Here is a 23,863-nt window from a genome sequence, read left to right on the forward strand (position 1 = left end):
CTATATATCTACCTGCTGTAAATGTTGGCCTACTGCATTCAGTTACCACCCACAATTTATATGTGAACATCCTGTTACACACTATTTCTTTAAGATTGTGGGTACTTTATACTTCCCTCCACTCATTTCAGACATTTTGCCTTTTAACAGACTTTGAACTATGGCAAGAAAATGGCCAATACACAAGTCAGATTAACTCTATTTCATGAATTGTTACATTTTTCACATGGACAGAATGAGACCACCAGCACAGATAAATACACAGGAAAACCAGTCCTACAAAGACTTCTGTTGACTTGCCTTACTGGGACCAGAATGTGCCAATGTGCATATTTTATCAGTCCTGCATCTAAAACTGTGATATCAGTGCCCTGATGGAAGGAGCTGGAACTGGCTGCACAAGAAGTGGGAAGGGTCACTGGTGTTGTTGAGCTGACGCTCCAGTAGATGTGTAACGGGACTCCCATGTTCTTTACTGCTGACCACACCACCCTCCTCTTCTCTGCCCCTATTAGAGGTACTGTATTTCATTAATGCAATCTTAAATGAACTTAGTCATCTCTCAATATCTGCATCTGTGTCTTAGTCTCTCCCGTTGTAATGAAAAGCAAGACAGTGTTTTGCTGTGAAAGCCATTTGTAGTGTTGTTTGGGAAATGTTGAAACTGATTCAAAAGCATCTCAGTAATACTCCATCGGAAGCCATTTTCCCTGGTGTCTTCCAAAGCTCTACTCTGTACCTCTGCAAACTGTAAAAAAAGAAGAAAAAAAAGTTTTGTGAAGTTTAAAAGCTCAACCTGATGCAGTCCTACGGTAACTTTATGCATCCACTCGTGGTGGATCCACATCTAGCAAATGTGGACACATGATATTTATTCTATTCCACATTATTTAGAACATTTTCTCACTTTGTAGTCTACGTACACACAAACAATCTGCTGCTAATATACACATTTGTGAACACAGAGCACATTAGAGTTTAATATGTCCCCAAAATATGTCATCGTCATCACTGTTTTGACCATTGAGCACCCATCTTCTTCCTCATTATGCTGCATTCAGGTGAAATAGGAAACATTTCTATCATAAGCTAAACTGGCATATAGTATTACTGAAATATTATAATGAAAGTATATAAATATAATGAAAATACAACTGCATATTATTTATGAATTATTAATTGTTTAGGCTATTTGTTAAGAGTTTTTATTATTTTTTCAAAACTAGCTTTTGCTTTGAAGATCTGGTTCCCGCTCTCAATTTCCTTGTACATTTTCTATTGTACAAGCTGGATAAAGGAACAACCAGACATTGTTGCGTCAAATTCCATTGCACGTCTTACATAGTCTTACATCACTTAAATAGGAAATAGCCCAAAAAAGGGATTTGAATCTGAATTATTCTTTGTATGCAGACCTGGGGCAACCTTTGGCCTTTTCAATCTAATACTGATATTGATATTTGCATTTAGAAATAAAAACAACTTCAACAGTGTATAAAAAAGCACTATTTTTAAATCCAAACTGAATACAGGATATGTAGCACAGACTAATTTACATTATTGCAGTGAATGCACAGTCACAACAGTTGTAAATTATGAAAAATACATATTGCTTAAAATGATGCAACACAACAGTGTGGAAGGGATTTCTAAAAAAAAGTTTTTTGTGTTGACATTTAAATAATAGAAACTGCAACAAAGAAAAAGACATATTTAGAACTTGCAGATAAAGCATTTATGAGGATATGTCCCCTTGATAAGTCCACCTTCCTTTTACTGCATTTTCATATTGCACACATGGCATTAAAATGTTTTGAAACTATGTAACAAACTATACCTGAAGAACTTGTTACAATGGCTCATCTCAAATATTACAGTTTTTAAATATTATAACTTACTGTCAGCTTTAACTTTGTATATCTATTGAAGAATTCTTGGCATCATATCAGAATGCTTTTTGATTGTCACCTCAAGAGAGAGAAGAAAAACTTATTTGACTAGAAATAGGAAAGAAAATGCATACACATTGGACAACTGCTGTGAAATCATAAACTTGATGCATTATTGTGACTTTTCTAAGTTAGAGGAGTTTGTTGCGTTTTTGTTCATTAGAAAAAACACCACCAGTTATATGATGAAGGAATCAATTTGAAAGCTATTTATAAGTTTGATCTCGTAATAAAAATTAAATTTCTCAAGGGTTACATCTAGAAAGCTCTCAAACAGTGAATAAATTGGCAACTAGCATATTTACAAACCCTGTCATGTTTCCTGTCTACTAAAGAAATGAAAGATGTTACAGAGGAGACGTAGGCTCAGTCAGCAGCAAAATCTCAGTCCATTCAAGGAGGACGTCCATGCTGTTTTATATGATCCTAGCGTAGTGTTCTGGCTTCCATCTGGGGTCCCAATCCTTGTCCTTAAAGGTCAAAGTTCTTCTTGGTCCAGCTTTTGCTATGTTAGGTCCACTTTGCTGTTGGTCATCACATGAATTGTGCCTCATCGCTAATAAGGAGAAAAGATGATAGGTGTGTGTGTGGCCCGCAGAGGTCCTGGAGCAGGCCTGAAAAGGGTGGGGCTGATAAAAGGGCTTTGGATGATGGATGTGGGGCTTGGGGGCAGCCGTAGGGCCATGGGTCCAGATGCCACAGTGCAAAAGGCAGCTGCATTGAGGGGGGAGGTGAGGAACCCCGCTGGCAGAGCCTTGTAAAGGTGCTTCTGCAGGGCCAGTTTTGTCTAGAACCAAAGACAAAAGAGGTTAAGTGAGCAGCCTAATAATGGTCCTGTACTGTAGTCTCATTATTAATGCTGTGCATGATCAAACAATACTCATTTCACTTTATGAACAGATGCATATCACAAATATTTGTACTAAAATGGGAATCATGTAGTACAATTCCTAACAGACTTTAAGCTAAGTGGATTGACCAATGATGTTGTGACTATTGTGCTTTGGGACTTAACACTTCTACTGCATGGCCTGACAGACAGTGTGTGTGTGTTCCTGATGCTGGTCCTCAGACCTTGAAAGAAGTGTTTGAGACTTGGTTTTAAGCTTGTAGCTACAACTGGGTCAGTGTTTATGTTTTTTTACATTGTTGTTATTTTATTATTTGTTTGTGTTTGTTTCATTGCTGTTTTGCCATGATTGTGAGTTTGAGAGTTTCCTGGCAGCCAGGTCCAACATAAATGTTTAAATTAATATATAATATAATTATGATATATGATGAGTTCTGGTGAATGCATTATGTCTTTAAAAGTCCTCACAAAGATAGAAGTACAATGATGTGTGTGTGTGTGTGTTTGAGATAGATTCTCACCACTAAGGCAGCACTGGGCTGGAGTTTATTAAAAGGGGCCAACTTCACTTTGACAGGTTTCCCAGCCAAACGCTCTTTGTGTCTTCTGCTGTTCATGTGCTAAACGCAGAGATAAAACTGTAAAGATTTGCCAATACAACCAACAAACCTATTTTTCACTAGTTGGATGCTAGGTTTGGCCTAGTATGTGGTGAAGTACATCAGGCAGGGAGAATTCATGCACCTGTTTCAGTTGTGTCTCTGAGTTGACAGACACCTGACACATTTCACAGTGGAACGGTTGTCTGGACACACTCAGACCCACTCTGGACCTGCTGCACATGCGCTGCTTCATCCTACAGGCGGGTTTGGAGGATGGCTTCAGCTTGACCCTGCATTGTGGCCGAGTTCCCTTCGGTCCCCCATCAAGCATTTGTTTGTGCCTTGAGCCTGATTCCAGAACAGAAGACTTACACTGAAATTGGGGTTCTTTTGAGATCCGTGAACCTACAATTTATAATTATATACTATAATTATGAAGAGTTTTGCCCTACACACCACTGCAGTGGGCCTCCAGCTGCAAGCTCGAATTGACCGTCACTTTGCACGTGGGACAATGGAGATGTTTTTTGCAGCTCTTGGGCTCCTGAGCCTCTTCCGCCTCCTGTTGGCCTCCTGTGGGGTTTTCCTCCAGTTCTGAACATGGAGCACAGCTGGTGGCGGTTGTGCCGGCCTCCAGCGGATGACTGTCTGAAGGTGAATCGGATATCTGCCGGCCAGGGCAGATTTGCGGAGACATCTGAGGGGTGCAAAGGGAGGAAGAGTCTGTAGAGGAAGGCTGTGAGGAGGGAGTGTTTGCCAAGGAACGCCATGGGTCAGGTTCTACCTGCTGATGTCCCGGCTGGGAAAAGGTACTTGCTCCTGTGTACAGTTGGATAAATAAAGAAGTGCAAACAATAATGTTGTTACACTTTGTTCATATGAATGTAAAATTGCATTCCAGGTTACATGAGAGAATTAACAAGCATTTTTGGGCCACATATGGTACTTATTTATTTGCATGGACTGTAGTCTTGGGTAACACTGGCTTCTTTGGTCAAGTGTTATATTTAAAATTCTTATTCTTTTTCTAAATAAGAGAGAGTGAAACATTCTATTTTTTGGGTGTTTCTTTGTTTCCTTTAATGCACAGCTAATTAAATACATGTAAATAATATGCATTGCAATTGTTGGGAGCCTTTTTTGTTTTTATTTCTTTAATCTAACCTTTTTACTTTACCTTCTTCTTCTTCCCCATCTCTTTTTTGGCTCCTGGTCCTTAATAGCCTTATTTTCTCCTCTTTTTTAGCCATCTCAACCATCCCCCCTTTGTCTGACTGTCATTTGTTTTCCACCTCTGGCACCATCAATCAACAACCATGGTAACAGGTGAATGCAAGAAGCTTATTATTGTGTGGGTAAAGGAAATTGATAGGTGCTGGAAGAAAGATAAGCAGGACCATCAATTATAAAGAGGGACGCTACAAGAGTACAGAGGAGGAGGATTTAGACTTTTTTATTATTCAGACCAAATCTGTTTTCAACTGTTTGCAGTCAGTAAGTTTTATAAGATGCCTCTATGGCACGGAAGGTTCATTTGTGTTCCATGAGCTCTGTTGGGCACCAACAGACTGGCAACAATTTTGTGACTGAATTGCTTTTTGTATACTTAAAGTATTGAAAAATAAAACTGTGTTTTCTTGTGAATTTAGAGATTTAATCAATCTGTCTGTCTGTCTGTCTGCCTTTCTTTGACATTTTCTTGTGACATGTTGACACGTGTTCATACTGGTTATAAATTGGGGGGGGGGGGGGGGGGGGAATGAAAGAAACACCATCATAATAATGGCTCTTTTTAAGAGCATAAAGCGGTCTCAACCTACAGAATATCGTTATGTGATGGGAATAATTACCTCTCTGGCAAGGCCAATGATTGAAGTACAGGTAATAGCTGGTAATTAGTAAGATGAGTGGCAGCTATTAGGCCTCGGTACTTATGTCTCTGGAAATACCAAAAATTCTCCTGAGAATGAAGAGGCTGTTACCTTAAAAAGATTTTTTTACCTGTTATGTCTTTCAAATGTGAGGCTGAAGAGGCCGTTGCTCCTCCCAGCATCATCATGTCTTGGTCTTTGTCTTTTGACAACTTGGATGGACTGCGTCCTCTTTTCTGCCGGTTCCTCTGGGTCTCCAAGGCCTTCAGCTTGCGCGCGTGCTTGTGACCTTTATAGTGGGCCTCTGCCTGTGTCTGACCACAACACACGTACAGAAATATGAACAAATGAGCAGCACTAATGTAGGAGAAAGATGCTGTAGAGCCCGCCGACAGATTGACTGACATGATTAATTTTGTGAAGGAAAGCGTGAAATCATCAAAATGCAATCCATCCATCTGTTCCGCCTCCTTGGCTTCATATGCTTCTCTGGAGTTGGGCAGAAATTGTCCGACTGAGCATTTGACCAGGCGGAAGTTCAACATCACCATTATGATCATCAGCAGCATAGCGGTCGTGCGCAAATGAGCATCACTTGGACCCGCGGCGTCACATGAACATCCTCGGAGCGCACTGGCTCATCCTACCAGTGATTCGTTCTGACAGAAACTGGCCCGTGTCTGCATCGTGTGACACCAAATGACCTTTGTGTTCCCTCTGCAACAGAAAGCTCATTTGTGGCAGCGCGATGACAGATACATGCAGATTTGGGGTTTCTCTGGATGGCTGTAGTTTAAATGAGACATGGCCTGCAGAAGCTGAGGCTCAGCTCCCAGCAGTTAGATACTGCACCAAAAGAGCGAGGCATTTCCGTGTTAATTATGTTTTACCACCTATGCACTATTCAACGTTAAAACACAGACAGAATAGAGTATATCACTTCAAAGTGTGCGACATAACGCTACAAAACTGTCATGCCTAATATTAGCCACTGAATTAATCAGTTCCTTCATTGAGGAGAAATGATTTAACACTCCTTGCAGTGGATTTTACAGCTGGAAAAGCATTTTTTCAGTCAGATCCATGTGTAAACTTAAAAAACATCCACCTAGAACTGAATTTTAAAAAGTGATCATTTGTTCTCTTTCAAACAAACACCATCTATTAAAAAAAACTCATGTGGGTGGAAAATTACCCTTACAAAGTATATTAAAAAGCCAAAGAAAAGATGGGGTTATGTTTTATATTTACAGAATATTAACAACTATTATGGAAAAACAATAAAAACAACATGCACTTGCAGGCAGTGTTAACTAGGTCCTATACTGTAGACCTAACAATAAAATAACAGTGCCAGATAACGGCACTTCATTCAACACAATGTACGCCATTACTGTGGGCTATTTAGTCTTTTAACAATCACACCTACACAGTCCATTACTCGAGGGAAAACTCATTCTAATGTTAATATTGATTTCCCTCCCTTAAATGGTGTTTTTATAAAACACACCTTTTGTTTTTACTTTGAGGGAGATAGTTTTGTGCTTTTAATGTAGTTCCATTATATTCAACACAAGAGGCACAAATACTGACATGAATTGTCAAAACTTAGTATATTTATTATATATATATATATATATATATATAAATAGTATCAAGTATAAAACATAACCAACTTTACTTTCTTCAAGTCAAAAACCCCCACAAACGTTCTCTATAACCGACAGTCAGTGAGAATTTAGATAATTTGTCTTGGCTCAAATTATCCACATCAGTTTGCAGGCAGACACTACACAGGATGACCTCTGAGCTCCATCTGCAGAGGGGAACACTGTGGCAACTGTGTGCGCGATGTTTACCGGCCTGTTGCCTTCACTGACACTTTGCATAAAGCTCGTGCTGCTGCTCGGACGTGACACATCCCGTCATAGCTTAGAAATAAGTCGCAGAGCAAAGGGTGTGCAGCCCCCTTTGGTTTTGCCAAATGTCAGTGAAACTAACCATTCAAGGGAGTTTTCAGTTGAGTCAGAAGGATGTGTCTGCTCCCATCTGCATAATAGCAGTGCAGTATGAGTTCACTATATTGCACCATAGGAACTCAATAAAAATGTCCCAGGACAGGAAAAACAAAGATTCTCATTTAACGACACCTGGGGGAAACTGTCAGGTCTGATTGACCTGATTTCAGCAGCTTTATGCATTCTCACACCACAGATGCCCAAATGCTTCACACAAAGTTAGCGATAAATGTCCTCTGACAAAAGGGCAGCAAAATTAGAGCATTTTATCCTTCAGGCTCAAATCTCTGATGCTTTGCAGTGATTCTGCAGCCTTGGAAGGATAGTCTGAAAAATTCCAAGTCTGTTTCTCATCCTATTGTCAGACATACAGCAATTCCATTTTCATAACCATTTCTATGATTAAGGTTTTGATTTTTTAAAGTTACACTATAATATAAACATGTCTACAAAGGAAACCCCACAATCTATGTAATTTTATAACCAAAACAAGCTAATGGCTTGATTTCAGTAGCTTTAATAATGATGTGCACAAATATTTATTACAATTTTGATGCAACATCTATCAATTTAAATGTAGCTATGTTACAAATGGCGGTAAAGTCTAGAATATCAGAAATTTAAAATTCTTTTCACTTCTCATGTGTTGATAAGACACTGCAGACACCCAAGTGTCTGTAAATGGCACGTGGGGGGCCAACATAAATGATATGAAAATGAAACCTGCTGCATGTCCTACACAGGCAGTGAGTATAAGATGTGAAAAGATTTGCAATATTCAGCACTATTCCTTCAGTCCACTTTCAATTGCCACTGGGTGCAGCTGCCGTTTAGAAACCTGGTACCTGCTGTAACCGGGCCATCACCTCCTGCGTCAACGAGTATTCTCAGCTCAGCTGCATGCAACACAGAGGGGGGGGGGAGAGTGCCTGTTAGCTATAAAAAAAGACTCCTAATGACATAACTACATGTCCAACAGTACTGATCAGAGAGAAGACCCAGCAGACAGGTGAGCACACAGAGATACAGTAGTGCAATGTTCTCATTTAGGTGTTCTTCTTCCTTTAAATTCCACAGTAGGAGGAGAGTCATTGTAATTCCATCAGGTCCTACCCAACAATATAAATGCAAATTATGTACATATAAACGAACTCCAGGAATTGTAACCAAATGAACATGAATAAGAAGGTGCGATAAGAAGAAAAATGCCCGAATACTCTTTTCCATTTAAAAATCCATCTATGGATTAAAATGGAAACTATATACCTATTCTCATTAGAGCAATCAAAAAAAAAGCCTGGTTGACTGTTTTTTAAGACCAATTGTTTGCAAAAGCAATGTGAACATGTGAAGAAGTGAAAACGGTGCCTGGAGAAACCCCTGAAGCCAAGAAATCAGGACAGGAAAAGGTAATTACAGTTGTGATTTTGTTGATATCGTCATTAAATTACCTTTATCCCAATTATCTTTGAGACGTTTAATTAACAGACTGAGAAAGACTGATATCAAGTATACAAACGGCGGGTTTGTGTGTTGGTTTTACAGTAGACCAAGTCCGATTCCACAGTCCAGACGATTCTTTCCCAGTCTGTCACAGTTAATAATATTGCTTCAACACCTTATGTATCCAAGGGTCATGCGATGAGATTGAACTCTTTGTACTTCCCTGCTTCTCTTTGCATTTTGACCCAGTTCTTAAGACAAAAGTATTAGCAAATATGAGAAGATCCCCCCCCCGTGACACCAGAAAGGACTTACAGTGGAATTGAAGCGCAGGTGACAGATGTTACAGGAGATGATGGGCTTCTTCTTTGGTGGACACACACCAAACGTGTGGTTTATCACTGCTTTCTGCACTGGGTCCAGCTACACACACACACACACACACACACACACACACACACACACACACACACACACACACAGACATGGATATGCAGGCAGACAGACACACGGGTCAAAGTGGATTTGAATTATTTTGTATCGTTGTAGTCTTAATAAGATGATAATAAAATAATACATTGACATTACCTTGTTAAAATTGGGAAACAGACTGAGAGGTGAGGGGCTGTTCACCCTGAGAGGCAGGAAGTGCTCCAGCTGACTGTGAGGGTGCGGCTGAAGGGGCCGACCAGGAAGAGAAAGGGAGCCCAGGAGTGGGTGGACTTGGCTCTGGGAGAGAGCACCTATGAAAACAATAACAGCAGATTAAATACGACATCGATAAGGACATTTTTCTGTTGCTCTGATAGAAATCAATAAACCTGTGGGTTTAAAAATGTGATCATATTTGATCCAAATATCTTACAGCCAAAAACCAACCTATGAGGAGAAAATATTATGATAATTTCAATATATATATATTTTTTTTTTTTTTTTTTTTTGCTTGATGTGGTTCTGGATTTGCAATGTGGAGGAGAGCCACACTGGGTGGAAAACTGTCAAGAAGAGTAATGAATGTGGTGAAATGAGAGACGTGTTGGCTGTTAGGACAACCCTCTTTATAGAGAAATAAACAGAAAATAACCAATGAAACCAGAACTAATAAAATACCAGATGAGGACTGGAAAATAAAAAGAAATGACTCACAAACTTTGGATTCTAGAGATATATTTTTAGTACTCATATTTGCTAAAACTGGGGAATTAACATCCATCTGGTTAAGAGAAATTAAATGTTTAATTGCATCACCAAAAAGCATGAGATGCTGAATACATCCTCTATGTGCTGAGAGTGAGTCACATTTAAAAATGGAATCTAATTGTGAACCAGAAAAAAAGGAATATTCTCAGCATTTATGTTTGGGATTAGACCTGCTTTAATGTAATGAGTGTCAGCATTTTTAGCACTGATCTAATCAGGTGCTCAAAAAGGCTTTTAAGGAGAATGCAGAGTGAAGAAACATAGCTGCAGAAAAGGAATGGAGGCTACATATAACCTTTCCAGATTAAAGCATCTTAAAGAATATATATACACTGTATATGAAAGAGATGGGAATACTTCTAAAAGTCACATTAAAGGCAGATGGATCAAATATGGCACTATTCAGTACAGGTGACCTGAAGAGCATGCAGCTCAACAGTGCACCACATGGATATTTGTTCCCAATCCTAGTCTAAGTAATCAAAACTAGTGATATACCAGTAACTCTGCAAAGTACTGGGAACAGACAGTTTTGAGCCACACGCTAGGCTCAACAATGCTATCATGCCAGCATGCAAAAGGTGTACATTTAACTATATGTGACCACGTACAGTTCACACTTGTGCTGATTTTCCTTTTAATGGTGTTGTGAAACTATTACAGAGCTGAGCAAACTTCCCTTTAGATTTTACACTGATGAATGACTGACCTACAATCTCCTAAATGCAACTTTAAAAAAAGAAAAAAGCTATGTATGTATGTCTATATTTATCTATCTATAAGCATGATCACACAACATAAAAATGACACAATGTTCAATAAATATGATCGAATGTTAAATGAGATGAAAATCGAAAAATGTTCTTCGGGTCACCAAACTGGCCAGTACAGGACTGCAGTGGCTGACATAAAACACAGAATTTCAACAGGATTAAACATCAATTCTCTGACATTAAAACAGAAATTCACACATCAAACTCTAAACGTTGATGCAACTCTCTTCAAACTCTTTGTCAAACATAGGAGCAGGTCTGGCTGGAAAGCAGCAGATCACTATTGTCTGTGGACCAGCACCAGTACCAGTACCAGCACCAGGATCAGCACCAGCCCCTAACGGAGGATCTGTCAAATAGTTATATATGCTACATCTGAAGGCTTAATCCCATCAGAAGTGGGAGATTAGCCCCCAGACTATCACCACATCATAACGGTGATTCACAGATATCTGTCTGTCTGTCTGTCTGTCTGAAAAACGGAGGGGGAGATTTCATCTGATTTAAAGCTCTGACGTTAATTTGATGCTTTTCTTTGTTGAAGAGAAGAGGCCAAAAATAGTCATGACAAAGAGAAAGAAAAAGTATTAAAAAAAATGTCAAAGGATCAGGAAATGATTGCTCAGTATTACATATTTGTGTAATATTATTATATTTTATAATATAAATAATATTTTAAGATGTTCTGTGGTTTCAGAGATTTTTACTGGATAGTTTTAAAAATGAAAGGAGCGAATCAAAAGTGCATAGACCTATTCATTGGACCTTTTGTGCAGTGCTGATGTCAGTAATGTCTACCCAATTAAAGTATATAGTGAGAAAGAATTGAGACAGATGAGTGGTCTCATCTGTCTCCCACCTATCTACTTAATCTGCCAGTCAGTGAAGGTTTTCCAAGACATTTTTGTCTCTCCATACAAATGTGAAATTGATCTCATTAATCCCTTTTGCCTAACATTCAGGAAGCATAGATTTTAATTAACTTCCTTTTTTATTGAACACAATAGAACAGCCATTGTCAGAGAATTTGTACAATATAACACAGGTTCTTTGGTATTGTTCAGCTCTTCTAGATCAAGCGAAGCGTCGAGTTGGTTTATGCTTCACTTATTAAAAGCAGATTTGATGAGCTGTGTCTGGTAATTATGTGCTTGATGGTAACATACGGAGGGTTGGGAAATCATTCACACCCTCTTAAACCTTTACTACTTCTTCTGGTGAAACCACGTGTTAAATTCAAAATTTCTTTTAGTCCTCATCAATTCACAGCCAGTATCTCACGAGGACATGGCAAACCATGAGACATTCTGGCAAAATGATCAAAAACAAACAAAAAAAACCAATGAAAAACTGAAATATAACACCAACATAAGTCTTCAGACCCGCTGCTGTCACACTCATATATGTCAGTCAGCGCTGTCTATTTTTTTTTGTTCAGCTTTGAGATGGTTTTAACCCTTCATCAGTCCATCTGTGTTGAATTCAATGGATTGGACCTGATTTCTTGCTGCAGAGATGAGATCCATGAGGTCAAAAGAGACAGCTGGAGCAGGACACAGATATGGACAAAGCTTAAAAATAAATCTGTTAATTTGTTGATCTAAGAGCTCAGTGGTCTCTAACATTCTCACATGAAAGACGTCTGGGTCAACCGCCACTGAATATAGCAACAACAACAACAATCATATACTGTAATCATAATAATAATAATAAACAGCAGTGGCAACAGTCACTTTGAGTTTCCAGCAGGAGAAAAAGAAGCCAACTCTCATTCACATGCAGGAAGACAGCTTTTTCATGCAGGCTGTGAACTGAGGTCATCTCTGACAACCTTTCTGCACTGAGAAAGGATGAGCAATTACAATCTGAGGAAATTATAGCACCTTGGGGGAAAAAGGGAAAAGATGAGGAAAAGCTTAATCTCTATTATTTCCTGGATTAGTCTTTGGGTGACTCAACATCACAGAGAGAAGAAAATGGCTTCTTTTCATGGGGGATGAGGGAAAAGGGAATGAGAGGCTTTCATAGCTGTGAATCACAGCGAAAGCACCAGAGGAAAAGCTGCTTTGGCTGCTTTTGTTGTAAATGCTCTCCCCAGGTTGATCTGTCTCAGCCAGATCCTCCATCTTCAGTTGGAACCAACATGGCGTTGTGGAAAAACGCTTACATTTCTGGATTAACACCCTCTCTTAGATGGATGGTCACATTAATGGCTGAATTTCACTAAGCTTAATACTGAAAAATATAAATATTTGTCTCTACTAAAACTGTCTCAGTGTCTTGAATAAACACAAAGGAATTCACCTAGTCTGAGATGATATATAATATAAATATCATATATCTGAATCTGCTCAGTCTGTGTTGATGCATCTCTTTATTAACTTGGACTTATACAAATATTACAGTTACATCAGTTTTGGAAAATCCTGCTCAGTCTGTTCTGAATCATAAAAATCTTTCCATTAAAAGGACACTAATAAATCACAATGAATTTTTTGGGGAAAAAAAAGGAGCATTAAGCATTGAGGAATGTGACACAAAATGACCAGAGTGACTGCGGTTTGCCTGCAAAATACATTGCCACATACACTGCAACAACAGCACAAAGCACACAGTTTTACGAGGCAAACGGTTGCTGCACGCAGCTTTGGCAGTGATAATGATGTTGCTTACACAACAGGCAGAAATCGAAGCGTTTATGATAAGCTCTGGAGGATGAATTAGCATCTATTAAAACTGCCACTGACAGCTCTGCTTAGCTGCCGCAGCCACAGTCGCTTAAAATGCTGCCTGCACCATGAAATTAATGGTCTTCCCAATAAATCATTCTTGCTATGACAAAGTACATTTGGTGCACGACTGGCAGCCAGCGAATTCTCCCGCTGGCTGTCACTGTCACGCGTAAAACCCCAGCTGATGTAGTGCCAGAGGCTCCATGAGAATTTCTACCTGCGGGGGAACCGTGCAGCCTGGATCAGGCTCCCTGTGGTAGTTTGTCCTACTTTCAAGTGGAACACCGTAGAGCCATTTTCACCCTGGGGTTCACAAAGTTGTGCTGGATTTGTACAAGGTGAAACTCAGACTTCTGGTCAAATTTAAAAAAAACCTATCAACACATAAAGTAGGACTTCACTGAGATTTGTAGAGTATTTAATCGTGCACTAATGGAATGTCTTCTGTTGAGATCATCTTACTAACATCCTCCAATTATACATCCCGTTTACTTCAAAAAGATTTTTTTAAAAAGTTAAAACAGGTAAACACAAAAACCTAACTCAACACACACATTTACTTTAAATCTGATATATTTAAAGACTCTGGCTATAAAGTATAAACAAACACTGATAACAATCTGATGGGAAATGAGTCTGAATGCACAATCAGCACAGCGCAGATAGATTAGTGCTTATGTTGCCTTTTGTTCCATTTAACGACTCTCTGATTTCCATACTAGCCTGTGTGTCTGTATAAAAAAAAGAAAACTAGAACCATCTGCTTGAATTGAGATAAGGCTGAGTCTAATCAGACCGGCTGAAAAGCAGCCAGCAGATGTGCAGCACATACTTATTGATATTTAAAGTCTGGATCTTTTTTCCGCCTCGTCAACTTTGTAATTAGCTGTTTTTTGTCTCTCGGGTCGCTTGCAGGGAGGAGCTTGTCTAAAGGGTCCTCCATTAGCAGGTCTGCTCACTGGTGCACTGCTAAAAGATGTTTATCATGCATGCACAAAATGAGGTAAGCTTGCATCAGTGTATTTATTATGCAGGTTAAAAAAAAGAGGCACATTAGAGCTATTTCTACTGCAGTCATCCAAAGTGGTAAAATACAAAATACAATTTCATCAAATGAAACCATCCTACACAACAGCATTAAATTTATTTTCTGACAGGCTCTTTTTCTTTTTTTTGTGTGTGTGTGAACTTCCACCAGGTTGACCATTTTATTAATGCCATTAAAATTGTTAACATGTTATCATTGTGACAAACGCACACATCAAACAGCTTGAAGTCAATATTTTTCTGCACCTTCTGCTTGATTTTCAGTGCAGGACGTGAAGGCAGGTTCTGAAAGCCTAATAGTTTTTAATTAAGTCAGCACTTTGACGAAACTCCACTGTGTGAAAGGATTTTGCTGACAGAATGTGTAGTTTGAGCGTATGCTTTTTATAAAGTCAAACGCGCTCTATATTTCAGGCGTTTACATTTTTCAAGTCATTTTTCATCCCTGGGGGAAATAAAACCCTACAAAAAAAAAAGAATTCTGAGGAAAACCTCAGTCGGCTGCTCGTTTTACAACAGCAGGTAGAAACATGCCAAAGCTCTACATGTATATCCCCCATTCACGCTGCAGTTTTTGCAATTCCTCGCAAACAGAGCGAGTAGAGTTCGAGGAGGGGGAGGAGAAGGGCAGGGGGCTGGGGCTGGGGTCCTAAGTGACTCCTGTTTCAAGGAGAAGGAAGGTACTAGGGTCCTTGGAGCTCCATTCCCCTAAGCTGGTGTTTGAATTTACATATGTTAAGTGAAAACAACTAGCAAAATCAATGCAGGGATTCACTTCCTGTAAACAAACAGATCCCACGGAGCTCACTCTAATCCCCAGGATTTATATCAGGGTATAACTGTCTCTCTGCGGCCTGCTGTGTCAAATTGGCAGCTGCCATTGGGAAGAGAAACCACTTATGCCTCCTGGTTACTGACATGACTGATGGCCTCAAATGGACACCCGATCATCCTGAGAGTTGAGAGGGCAGCGATTGTTGAATTCAGTCTATCCTTTGGCTCACCAGAACGCAACCTCAAAAGACAACTTTTTTAACAGAAAAAAACAATAATCATAACAGCAGAGACATTTTTACCTTCTATTTAATTTCAAAGGTTAAATAGATTATAAAACCTCAGAAGGGAACATGTCTTTTGTATTGACACTGTCAAATGTCATTTGCTTTACTCCTCTTATGCTGTATTAACACTCCTGCTCCGATAGGAATGAATGTGCATAACTGTCATTTATTTGGTTTAGAGATGCCACGGAGCAACTAAAATAACACAAAAACCTAAAAGACACATCAAATTGTGGTCTAATGACAGTATAGTAGGGCCTTCGCAGTCCCTGGTTTCCATGAACAGCACTGAGGCTGCAGTAGCTCTCCAGATTGTCTTTGTGACATGTGTAAGAATCATTAAAATGACCTAATGTAGTTGGTCTCTGTGCAGCACTATTCTCGAGATTAATTTGGAAAAAAGTGTTGGCCTCATTTTAATGCAGCCCTGGTCTTTACGAGCTCACGTCTTTATGTGTGATATCATTTCAACAAGCAAAATACTTTGCGTTTCAACAGCTGTTGCTACAAAGTGAACTCAAAGCCCCTTTACCCAGATTTAACCATAGCTTGCCAAATTGACCGTAAAGATGTCAAAAATGAGAAAAAACGAGCAATATTTAGACTGTCAAGAGAGCTATGACATTTTTTGCACGTGAATTCACTGTTAAATAAACCTAAAGCATTACAATAATCATGCTTTTTGTAAATCTTTCACTTGATACAATCAGAAAGGGCATCATTGTAGGTAAAATTACAAAAGCCTCACACGGGTTAAACATAATAAAGGGAAAGAAAAATAAAGTCAGTCAATGTTTCATTGTTTTACAGCCTGGACTCCTGTAGTTGCAATCAAACTCACACAGTCAACACTGTATGATGGTTACTCATGACTGATTTGGGTTGTCAGTATCAGTTAGTGGGGTGTAGCTACAGGCTGGTGAACACCTCCAGCAGACACAGATCTGGTGAGGTTATTTCCACATTCATCCCTTTTGCATGCTTAAAATGCAAATGTTCAGTCACAGTGTTTGTCTAGGAGGGACACGTGGTTTTAATGGAGGATGGTCAGACGCAACAGCGATACATTCAGGGAATCTATGAAGATAATGTTAACAAGCATGTCTCGTAACATTATACATGAAATACTCCTGCCACTGAGTTAGTTCTGCAGTGGGGCTGTGGGCTGGGGTGCCCAGTTGTGATTAAATGTGGTTAATACACGCTGCCACAAAGCTGCTTTAATAGCAAACTGCCAAATTGTCTTCATAATGCAAAATAATGACCTACAATGGACTTGTTCATATGGAGTGTAAATAATTTGTGAGGTCAATCAGCACACAATTTATTCAGAGTAAACACAGTGCAGAAGAGAGCTGTTCTCTTTAATCAGGCTGCACAGTTGTCAACAAATATGTCATGCTCCTTTCATTTTTACTGCAAGGATGATGCTGAGTCCATAAACAGCGAAGGGCCCTGCCAATGCCATCTGATAACCAAATTCTGGGTTAAAATATTTTGACACTTAAAGGTCATGAAGTGACAGTACTGAGAAGAGAAGGGCAGCAGAAAAACAAACATGCTGCCGTGGGTCATCCGAATGTCAGTGTATCATACTTCAGCGCTGAACTTTAAAACTTGGCTCCACTGTGGTGACGAGTACATTCGATACGTTTGTCACAAATATAAATCAAAGGCATCTTACAGATACTTGGTAACTATTTCAAACACAGTAGTCAAATTAAATCCGCTCTGTGCGCTAATATGTTTCATCGGTGCCAACGTTAAAAACAAACTGTGGGGTAGCTCTCAATTTAAATGAGCTGTTCACCTGGGAACAGGATTATGAATGGCCTCATTTTAAGGAATCATGAAATCCTGCCTTTTACGACCTATTAATTACACTACAGTAACTCAGCTTTAATATTAGCTTCCTGCTAATGAAAAAAAAAGAGTCCTTGACTTCATGTTGCCAACATAGTATGCTTCTACATTGACTGTCAAGGTGACATGTCCAGGGTGTGCTCCCACCTCTCGCCCAGTAACTGCTGGGATAGAGTCCAGCACCCTCAGGATCCTGATTTAGAATCAGTGGCCGTGACAGAGAGTGGATGGATCTCTGTTGCGTCCGCCTAACACAGTGTAACGTACCAACGTCGCAACTGCCAACATTAGATTTTGTCATATCTGTGTTATGAAGGATTTGACCTTTGCCCTTTTTCATCACACAGAATTCATCACAAAACTCTATTACAATTATATAATTCGATGAAATTTTGCTTCATGATTTGAGTAGTTTATTGATCAAGATTTAAATGAAGCGGTAAATTTTGAATAAGAACATTTTTGAAATGGAAGGTCCCGCATAACTTAAACAACTGCACCTTAAAATATTTATATAATTTGCAATACAATTCCACATAAGTGTATAACAGTAAGCGTGAGGGGAAGAATGCATGGACAATAAATAACCCGAAGGTGGGACATTGTCAAAATGCCAGTAATGTACCATCAACCAGTAATGTCCCATCAATGGAATGATGAAAAACAATCACCAAAACCAGTCACCGTGTCTGGTGTCATGTGATTTGATAAACAAAGCAGCGCTCTTAATGCATCTTAATGTGTCTTAATGTATCTATTTTCAGCATATTTGAATACAATCTCTGTCTCTGCTTCAAAATGGAGCTCCTCTAGGAGTGATGGTGCAGGGAGGGGGTGGGGGAAAGCCGCAGCATGACCACTAGGAAAAGCTCTACAGTTCCCCCCCACCCCGACTGTTTTCCTTTGATCTCTTTAATCTACCATTTAAAGAAGAAAGCGCTCAGAGCTGCCACACAGACACTTCCAAGTGTTTTCATCTTCCATCTAGACACGGATATTCAAGCTTGTATGTTTCCGTCTCTGGCTGTCAGACAAAAATGTGCTGGCCTAAAGCTACATATGTCATACAAAAGGGTTGATTACACAATAGCAACTCACTGGCTCTTTGATATTGATAAATATGAAGTATAATTAAGATGATGCCACATCATACAGTTATCATCTAAATTCCGATGCAGGTCCTTACTTGAAATCTCATCTTTCAGAGCGATATTAAAAAGGCTTATCTTGCAGGGGTTCCTAGTTGATAAGAGGAAATAGGTTCCACACAACCTTTAAAGGCACATTAAATACAGATCTGACTGTTAAAAAATAGTTTCATTTAGCTTTAATTCTTTAGAGAGCTCCTGTTTGCATTTATAGAGATCGAGCTTAAAAATGGAGATTCAGAGCATGTTTATCCCATTTGAATCAACCGCTGTGTTTGCTAAATTTAAAAAGTCCAAATGCTCCTAGCGCTTCATCGGGGAAAAAAAATCACAAACTAATGACATGACTGAAAATCCCCACACTGCCTTTATCTTTAACATGCTCCAATTATACAAGCTAATCTGGGTATATTTCCCCCAGGAGGAAAAGTCATAATTGCCAACAATCTACACAGTGACATCAACGATGGCACTTGTGTGGCGCAAAAATGACTTGACACATCTGGGAGAAACTGTTTTCTGCTGCTCTGAACTCCACACTTGGCTTCATTAAAATGGGTCAATTGGAAAAACAAATAGGCTGGGGACTGAATTTGGATGCAGAGGAGCCGATAAAGGGCAGATGGCAGGCGGGAGACCAAAGCTGCCCTTGAGCCACGATGTTAAGTCACATTCGTGAAATGCAAACTGATGAAGGTGAATCTAATACATGGGGGGGAACTTTACATCTCCGCAACTGAATAAGCGTAAGCAGTCTTACCAAACAGCATTTCCACGTGTTTTGGGATTCCTCTGATTTCCACTTTCCTCTGCATTTGATTCAAGTCTCTCCTGCCAGTCCAGCTCCCATTACACCAGTGAAACCAATGCCAAAGAACCACCTTTCCCGGGTTAAACTTCTTTCCACCACTTTGATCCTCTAAACTCCAGCGAAGGTGCCAGCCGTTGCTCGCTCAATGACACAACCGGGCTATGGTCCAAAACCTGCAGCAGCTCAAGAAGGTTCACGTCAAAGTACGCGTTGGGCAGCTAAAGTGCGTTGTGCAGGTCACGCCGCCTTTCAATACGCTGGAGGAGAGGAACACGTGAGGCAGCGCCAGACAGAGAAGAGGCTGAGAGTGAGATGCTGGGATCCTGAAGAGCATGTGTGTGTGCTCATCTCTGTGTGAGTATGCAAGAGAGAGAGAGAAAGAGAGCGAGAGAGAGGGAGGTTAAGAGAGAGAGAGATGGAGAGAGGGCTGTATGCAGGATGAGCATCCAACCTCCCTTTTTCTACTTCCTTCCTCTCCGTTCTCAATTCAGGGTTCACACCTGCATGTTTGATTTAGGAAATGTGAATTGCATATCCTTCTTGGTGGTGTTTAACATCTATATAAAACAATTTGTCTAACTTCTGCACACAATTCTGTATAAAATACTGCTGCACTTAAAGGGGAGCTTGATTTGAGGTCTTTCCCGACACATTTGGCGGCAGGATTATTGATCAATTCATCTTCTGTTGACAGCAATGACAACACAAATGAAAGATGATGTCATGTGAGACAAACTGTGTAGGGGGCTTGATGGAAACATTCAAATTGTGCAACTATTGGAACGTAATAAAGCATGGCCCTAAATTCCAATAGGTTTTATTTCCAAATTGTGCAGTGGAAGAAAAGAAGTTTGCCAGATATGGCTGCTGCTGTTATTTATTTAAGTATTTAACATTATTTTGTCCTGTTGTTTTTATTTTGCGACTGTGGTGTCAGACCTTTAAATTCAGTTTGATGGCACTTTGAATGCATCCTGATTTATGATTTCACAGCCATTTTAATCATATTCAATACAAAATTCAGGACTCTAAACACACACACACACACACACAAACACACATACACACACCTTGTCCTGTTGAATATAAATGGTGTGAAATCACAACACTGACAAATCCTGACAGTTTTACACTTGATTTCAGACTGCTGCATTTAAATGAAAAAGCAGGGTGAAAGCCTCCAGCAGAGTGCTTGTGTGTCAGAGCAATTTCCTCCAGCTTACTAAACATTGGCTCTGCATGTCTGTGTTTACTTGTGGAGTGAATGTATCTACATGCAAAATGTTCTTAAGAGCAGCTGGCTTGTCACATGATTCAGAGTAAAGGTCAGGGGAGATGAGGACCAAACCTGTCCAAAATTCTGTTTTCATAAATCTAATAAGATAATTGAACATTTCAAATGTGAGTACCAAATGCATATTTTGCTAATCAACTGGGACCTAACTGCAGGGTAATGGATCTAATATCCAACATAGCCTCCGTGTGCTGCCATCTATAACAGCAAAATCACCAGATAAGCCTTAAATGTGTCTATATCTGCCCTGTGTAAAATAGTATTACCAGGCAGTTTTAGCACGAACAGCCATGACAAACTAAGACCTTGAGAGTTTTGATTGGATTCATCATCCCCAACTCCAGGTTCTTTTGCACAAGAGGAAATACAGAACAAAATCTCATAAACCCACTAAGACAAACCGGTATTTTTTAAAATGTTTTTCCTAACCCTTATCCTAATGTTATAAGGCAACAAGAGCACATCTGTCCAAAGAGATGTATCTAAACATCATGACAGAATGCAAAAAATCTCTGAGGTATTATCCTGATGAAATATTTAAAGTAATACCAACATCTCAAAGGAACGATCATACCTTACTCCTGGAGCTTCAGATATGAACAGTATTTTAAATGTAAAATTGCAAAAATGACATTAAAGATACATTTACAGGCTCCTCCAGCCATTTCTGGTTTTAGACAATTTATGTGACATTTAGGAAAACTAAAAACCATCCTGCATTTAAAAATGTCACCAGTTGCATTTGAAGACTGGCCACAAATCTATACCCGTATAAGATTATGTAATATAAGTCTTACCCCCGACAAAATCAAAGGCAAATCAAAATAGATTTGCCTTCACTTGGTCAAGTGTTTGTTCAAGTCAGTTATCACTCCACAAAGACAATGTAAGGAGACAAAACAAATCTGGACAGAAGGGAAGCAGGAAGCAATTTATATCCTTGAAAAAAATGGGAGGAGTCAAATACTGATTAAAGACATTAGGTTATGTAGCCAGATGTGCCAAACCAGGAAACTATAGTAACTAAATTACCTATAAAGAAATAAATAAACGCATCAGCCTGATCCTAAAATAATTCTAACAGATGCTGACGTGGAGTGGACCTGTAACATCCACAGCAGATGTAGATGGACAGAGGAGCCCTGAGGTGAAATGATTCCTGGAGGCCTCTGCACCTGTGAATGAACTTTCTGTTAGAACTGAGGGTTTAGATGTCAGTTCTGTTTGGATTAACGCCAGCACAAGAGAGAGACAGAGACATAGAGAGACAGAGTGAGATGCACCACAAAGACACGAAACAACAGCATGCTAGAAAGAGCTGACAGCAAGGAGAAAGAGGTGTTTTTCCTGATCCTTCTTAGCCTGCATCAAAGAAAATTTTAAAGCCCAAAACACAGCGATTCTCAAAGGAAGAACCTTGAAAATGTAATATTTCAGTTCAAATGGAAATGCATTAGACAGCAGGTTTCTTCTGCGCTTAGAAATAACTGGTAAACAAATATAAGACATTATACAACATATCTTAAAAGCTACTTCAACTTCAAATATAATCAGGACTTTTTGCCTTTGACTGTCTGGATTCTTGTCTTGGATGCTTTCAACGTCAAAATGTTTCAATTACATGAGACCTATAGGTACAGTTCTAAAAGAAGGAATTATATAAAGTAATTAATATTAGATTCAAATGCTGGACAGTGACCCAGCACTGGTTCCCGACCTTTGCAGAGAACGCAAACAAATAAATAAAAATGTGACAGTCGCCCTGTTATGATCTCTTTTCATTCCACCAAACAATTCAAGAGGCTAAATAAAGTGACAGCAGTTCATCTGCAGGAGGGGAATGGGCTTATTAGTCTGACACCGCAGCACAGACAGTCCCAGACAGCTCATGCTTCTCCCACCAAATACCTAAATAAAGCACACAATTTTAGAAATAAGCTATTCAATATTTTGAAAATTGATAAATACAAAACATTTTAGTTTTACATGAAATTCTATATATTTTCCTTATTAATAACAATGAAAGATGAGTTTTTGGTGAGGACCAAAGCTAATGATTCATTTATTAACTAAGAAGAGATTGTGGGGGCGTCATTGGCTGGTCTGGTTCCCATGTAATAAAAATTTAAATAGTATATACCATTTTGTACCATAATTATTACTTGGATCAAATAATGCTGCATTGTTTTCCTCTGCCAATTATTATTAATTGAAAGGTTTTATTTTGTCAATGTGATTACAATGTTGTTAGATTCTGAAGCAAATCAAACCAAGTTGTATCATTCACACCGGATTTTTGTTTCAAATGCAGGTGAGAAATCTCTGCTGTGTGTGGGGAACACACTGACTCTTCACCCAGAGACGATGCCACACGCTGCCCATGAGCAAGCCTCATCTAAACAACCATTATTAAACATTGGCTATGGCTCCAACAGTGGCCTGCAGCAGACCGTTTGCTTGACCTCTGCCTTTCCTGATGTTGTTGGCGTTCAACCACAATGTGTTTTTTGTTGTATTATTATTATTCTGATTCATACTAAACATGATTGTTCCACCATCAGATGTGAATTATTATTGATCTCAACCACGAATTTACTCCAGCCTTCAAACAAAAATGTCTTTCTAAATGAGTCAGATACATAATGCCATGACAACACCACAATATTTGGAAAAAACTTCCACAGAATGAAATCAAGCCGCTCACATTCAAGGTCTGTAGAATCCAAGTCAAACTTAAAATGACCAGAAAAAGGCGAAAGAGCCCACCTGAAAGACAGCATCATACACATTCTCTACAGGTGCAAAACCTCGATGCCACTAGGGGGCGAAACATTTTCAGAAACAAAAACCAAAAGCTGTAAAATATAAAAATGCAACCGGCAGACAAAACCGTCCCACACAGTATATAGATAGAGTATATAGTAGATTGTCAGGTTGGTGTTTACCCAACCTCTCCCTCTCTCTCTCTCAAGCCATTCTCTTTGCACTCCAGAACAAGACCCTGCAGGGTATAATAACGCAGAATAAGAGAACATAATGTCTGCAGCAAGCAGAAGATGATTATTTTTCAAAATAAAGGATCAAATCCAGATATATTGCAGGTTTATATCATTTTATGGTTTACTTTCTTCATTGCACATTGACACGCAAAAAAATGGTTGTACTGCTTCTTTGTGTAAGTCCAACATACATACAGTTGCA

At 39.3% G+C, this 23,863-nt stretch overlaps 1 protein-coding gene across 4 annotated transcripts in view; it reads right to left on the reverse strand.

Annotated features, from left to right (window-relative positions):
* Window positions 1–833: 833 nt before the first annotated feature.
* The window catches only part of LOC130539909 (zinc finger protein 385B-like), a 41,520-nt gene continuing 18,490 nt past the window's right edge, over window positions 834–23,863 (reverse strand). For 2 of the 4 annotated variants that reach the window (XM_057058671.1, XM_057058679.1), the window contains exons 3-9: window positions 9,322–9,476; window positions 9,049–9,156; window positions 5,403–5,586; window positions 3,858–4,220; window positions 3,544–3,749; window positions 3,321–3,419; window positions 834–2,736 (exon numbers count right to left, since the gene is read on the reverse strand). In XM_057058671.1, coding sequence (XP_056914651.1) covers window positions 2,506–2,736; window positions 3,321–3,419; window positions 3,544–3,749; window positions 3,858–4,220; window positions 5,403–5,586; window positions 9,049–9,156; window positions 9,322–9,476 — 1,346 coding nt within the window. In that variant the 3' untranslated portion in view covers window positions 834–2,505. Of the gene's footprint in view, window positions 2,737–3,320; window positions 3,420–3,543; window positions 3,750–3,857; window positions 4,221–5,402; window positions 5,587–9,048; window positions 9,157–9,321; window positions 9,477–19,317; window positions 19,719–23,863 lie in introns of all 4 variants that reach the window. The other 2 variants (XM_057058688.1, XM_057058697.1) reach the window with 2 other exon arrangements.

Source organism: Takifugu flavidus, chromosome 1 (genome assembly GCF_003711565.1).
Source record: "Takifugu flavidus isolate HTHZ2018 chromosome 1, ASM371156v2, whole genome shotgun sequence".
Classification (NCBI taxonomy): Eukaryota; Metazoa; Chordata; class Actinopteri; order Tetraodontiformes; family Tetraodontidae; genus Takifugu; species Takifugu flavidus.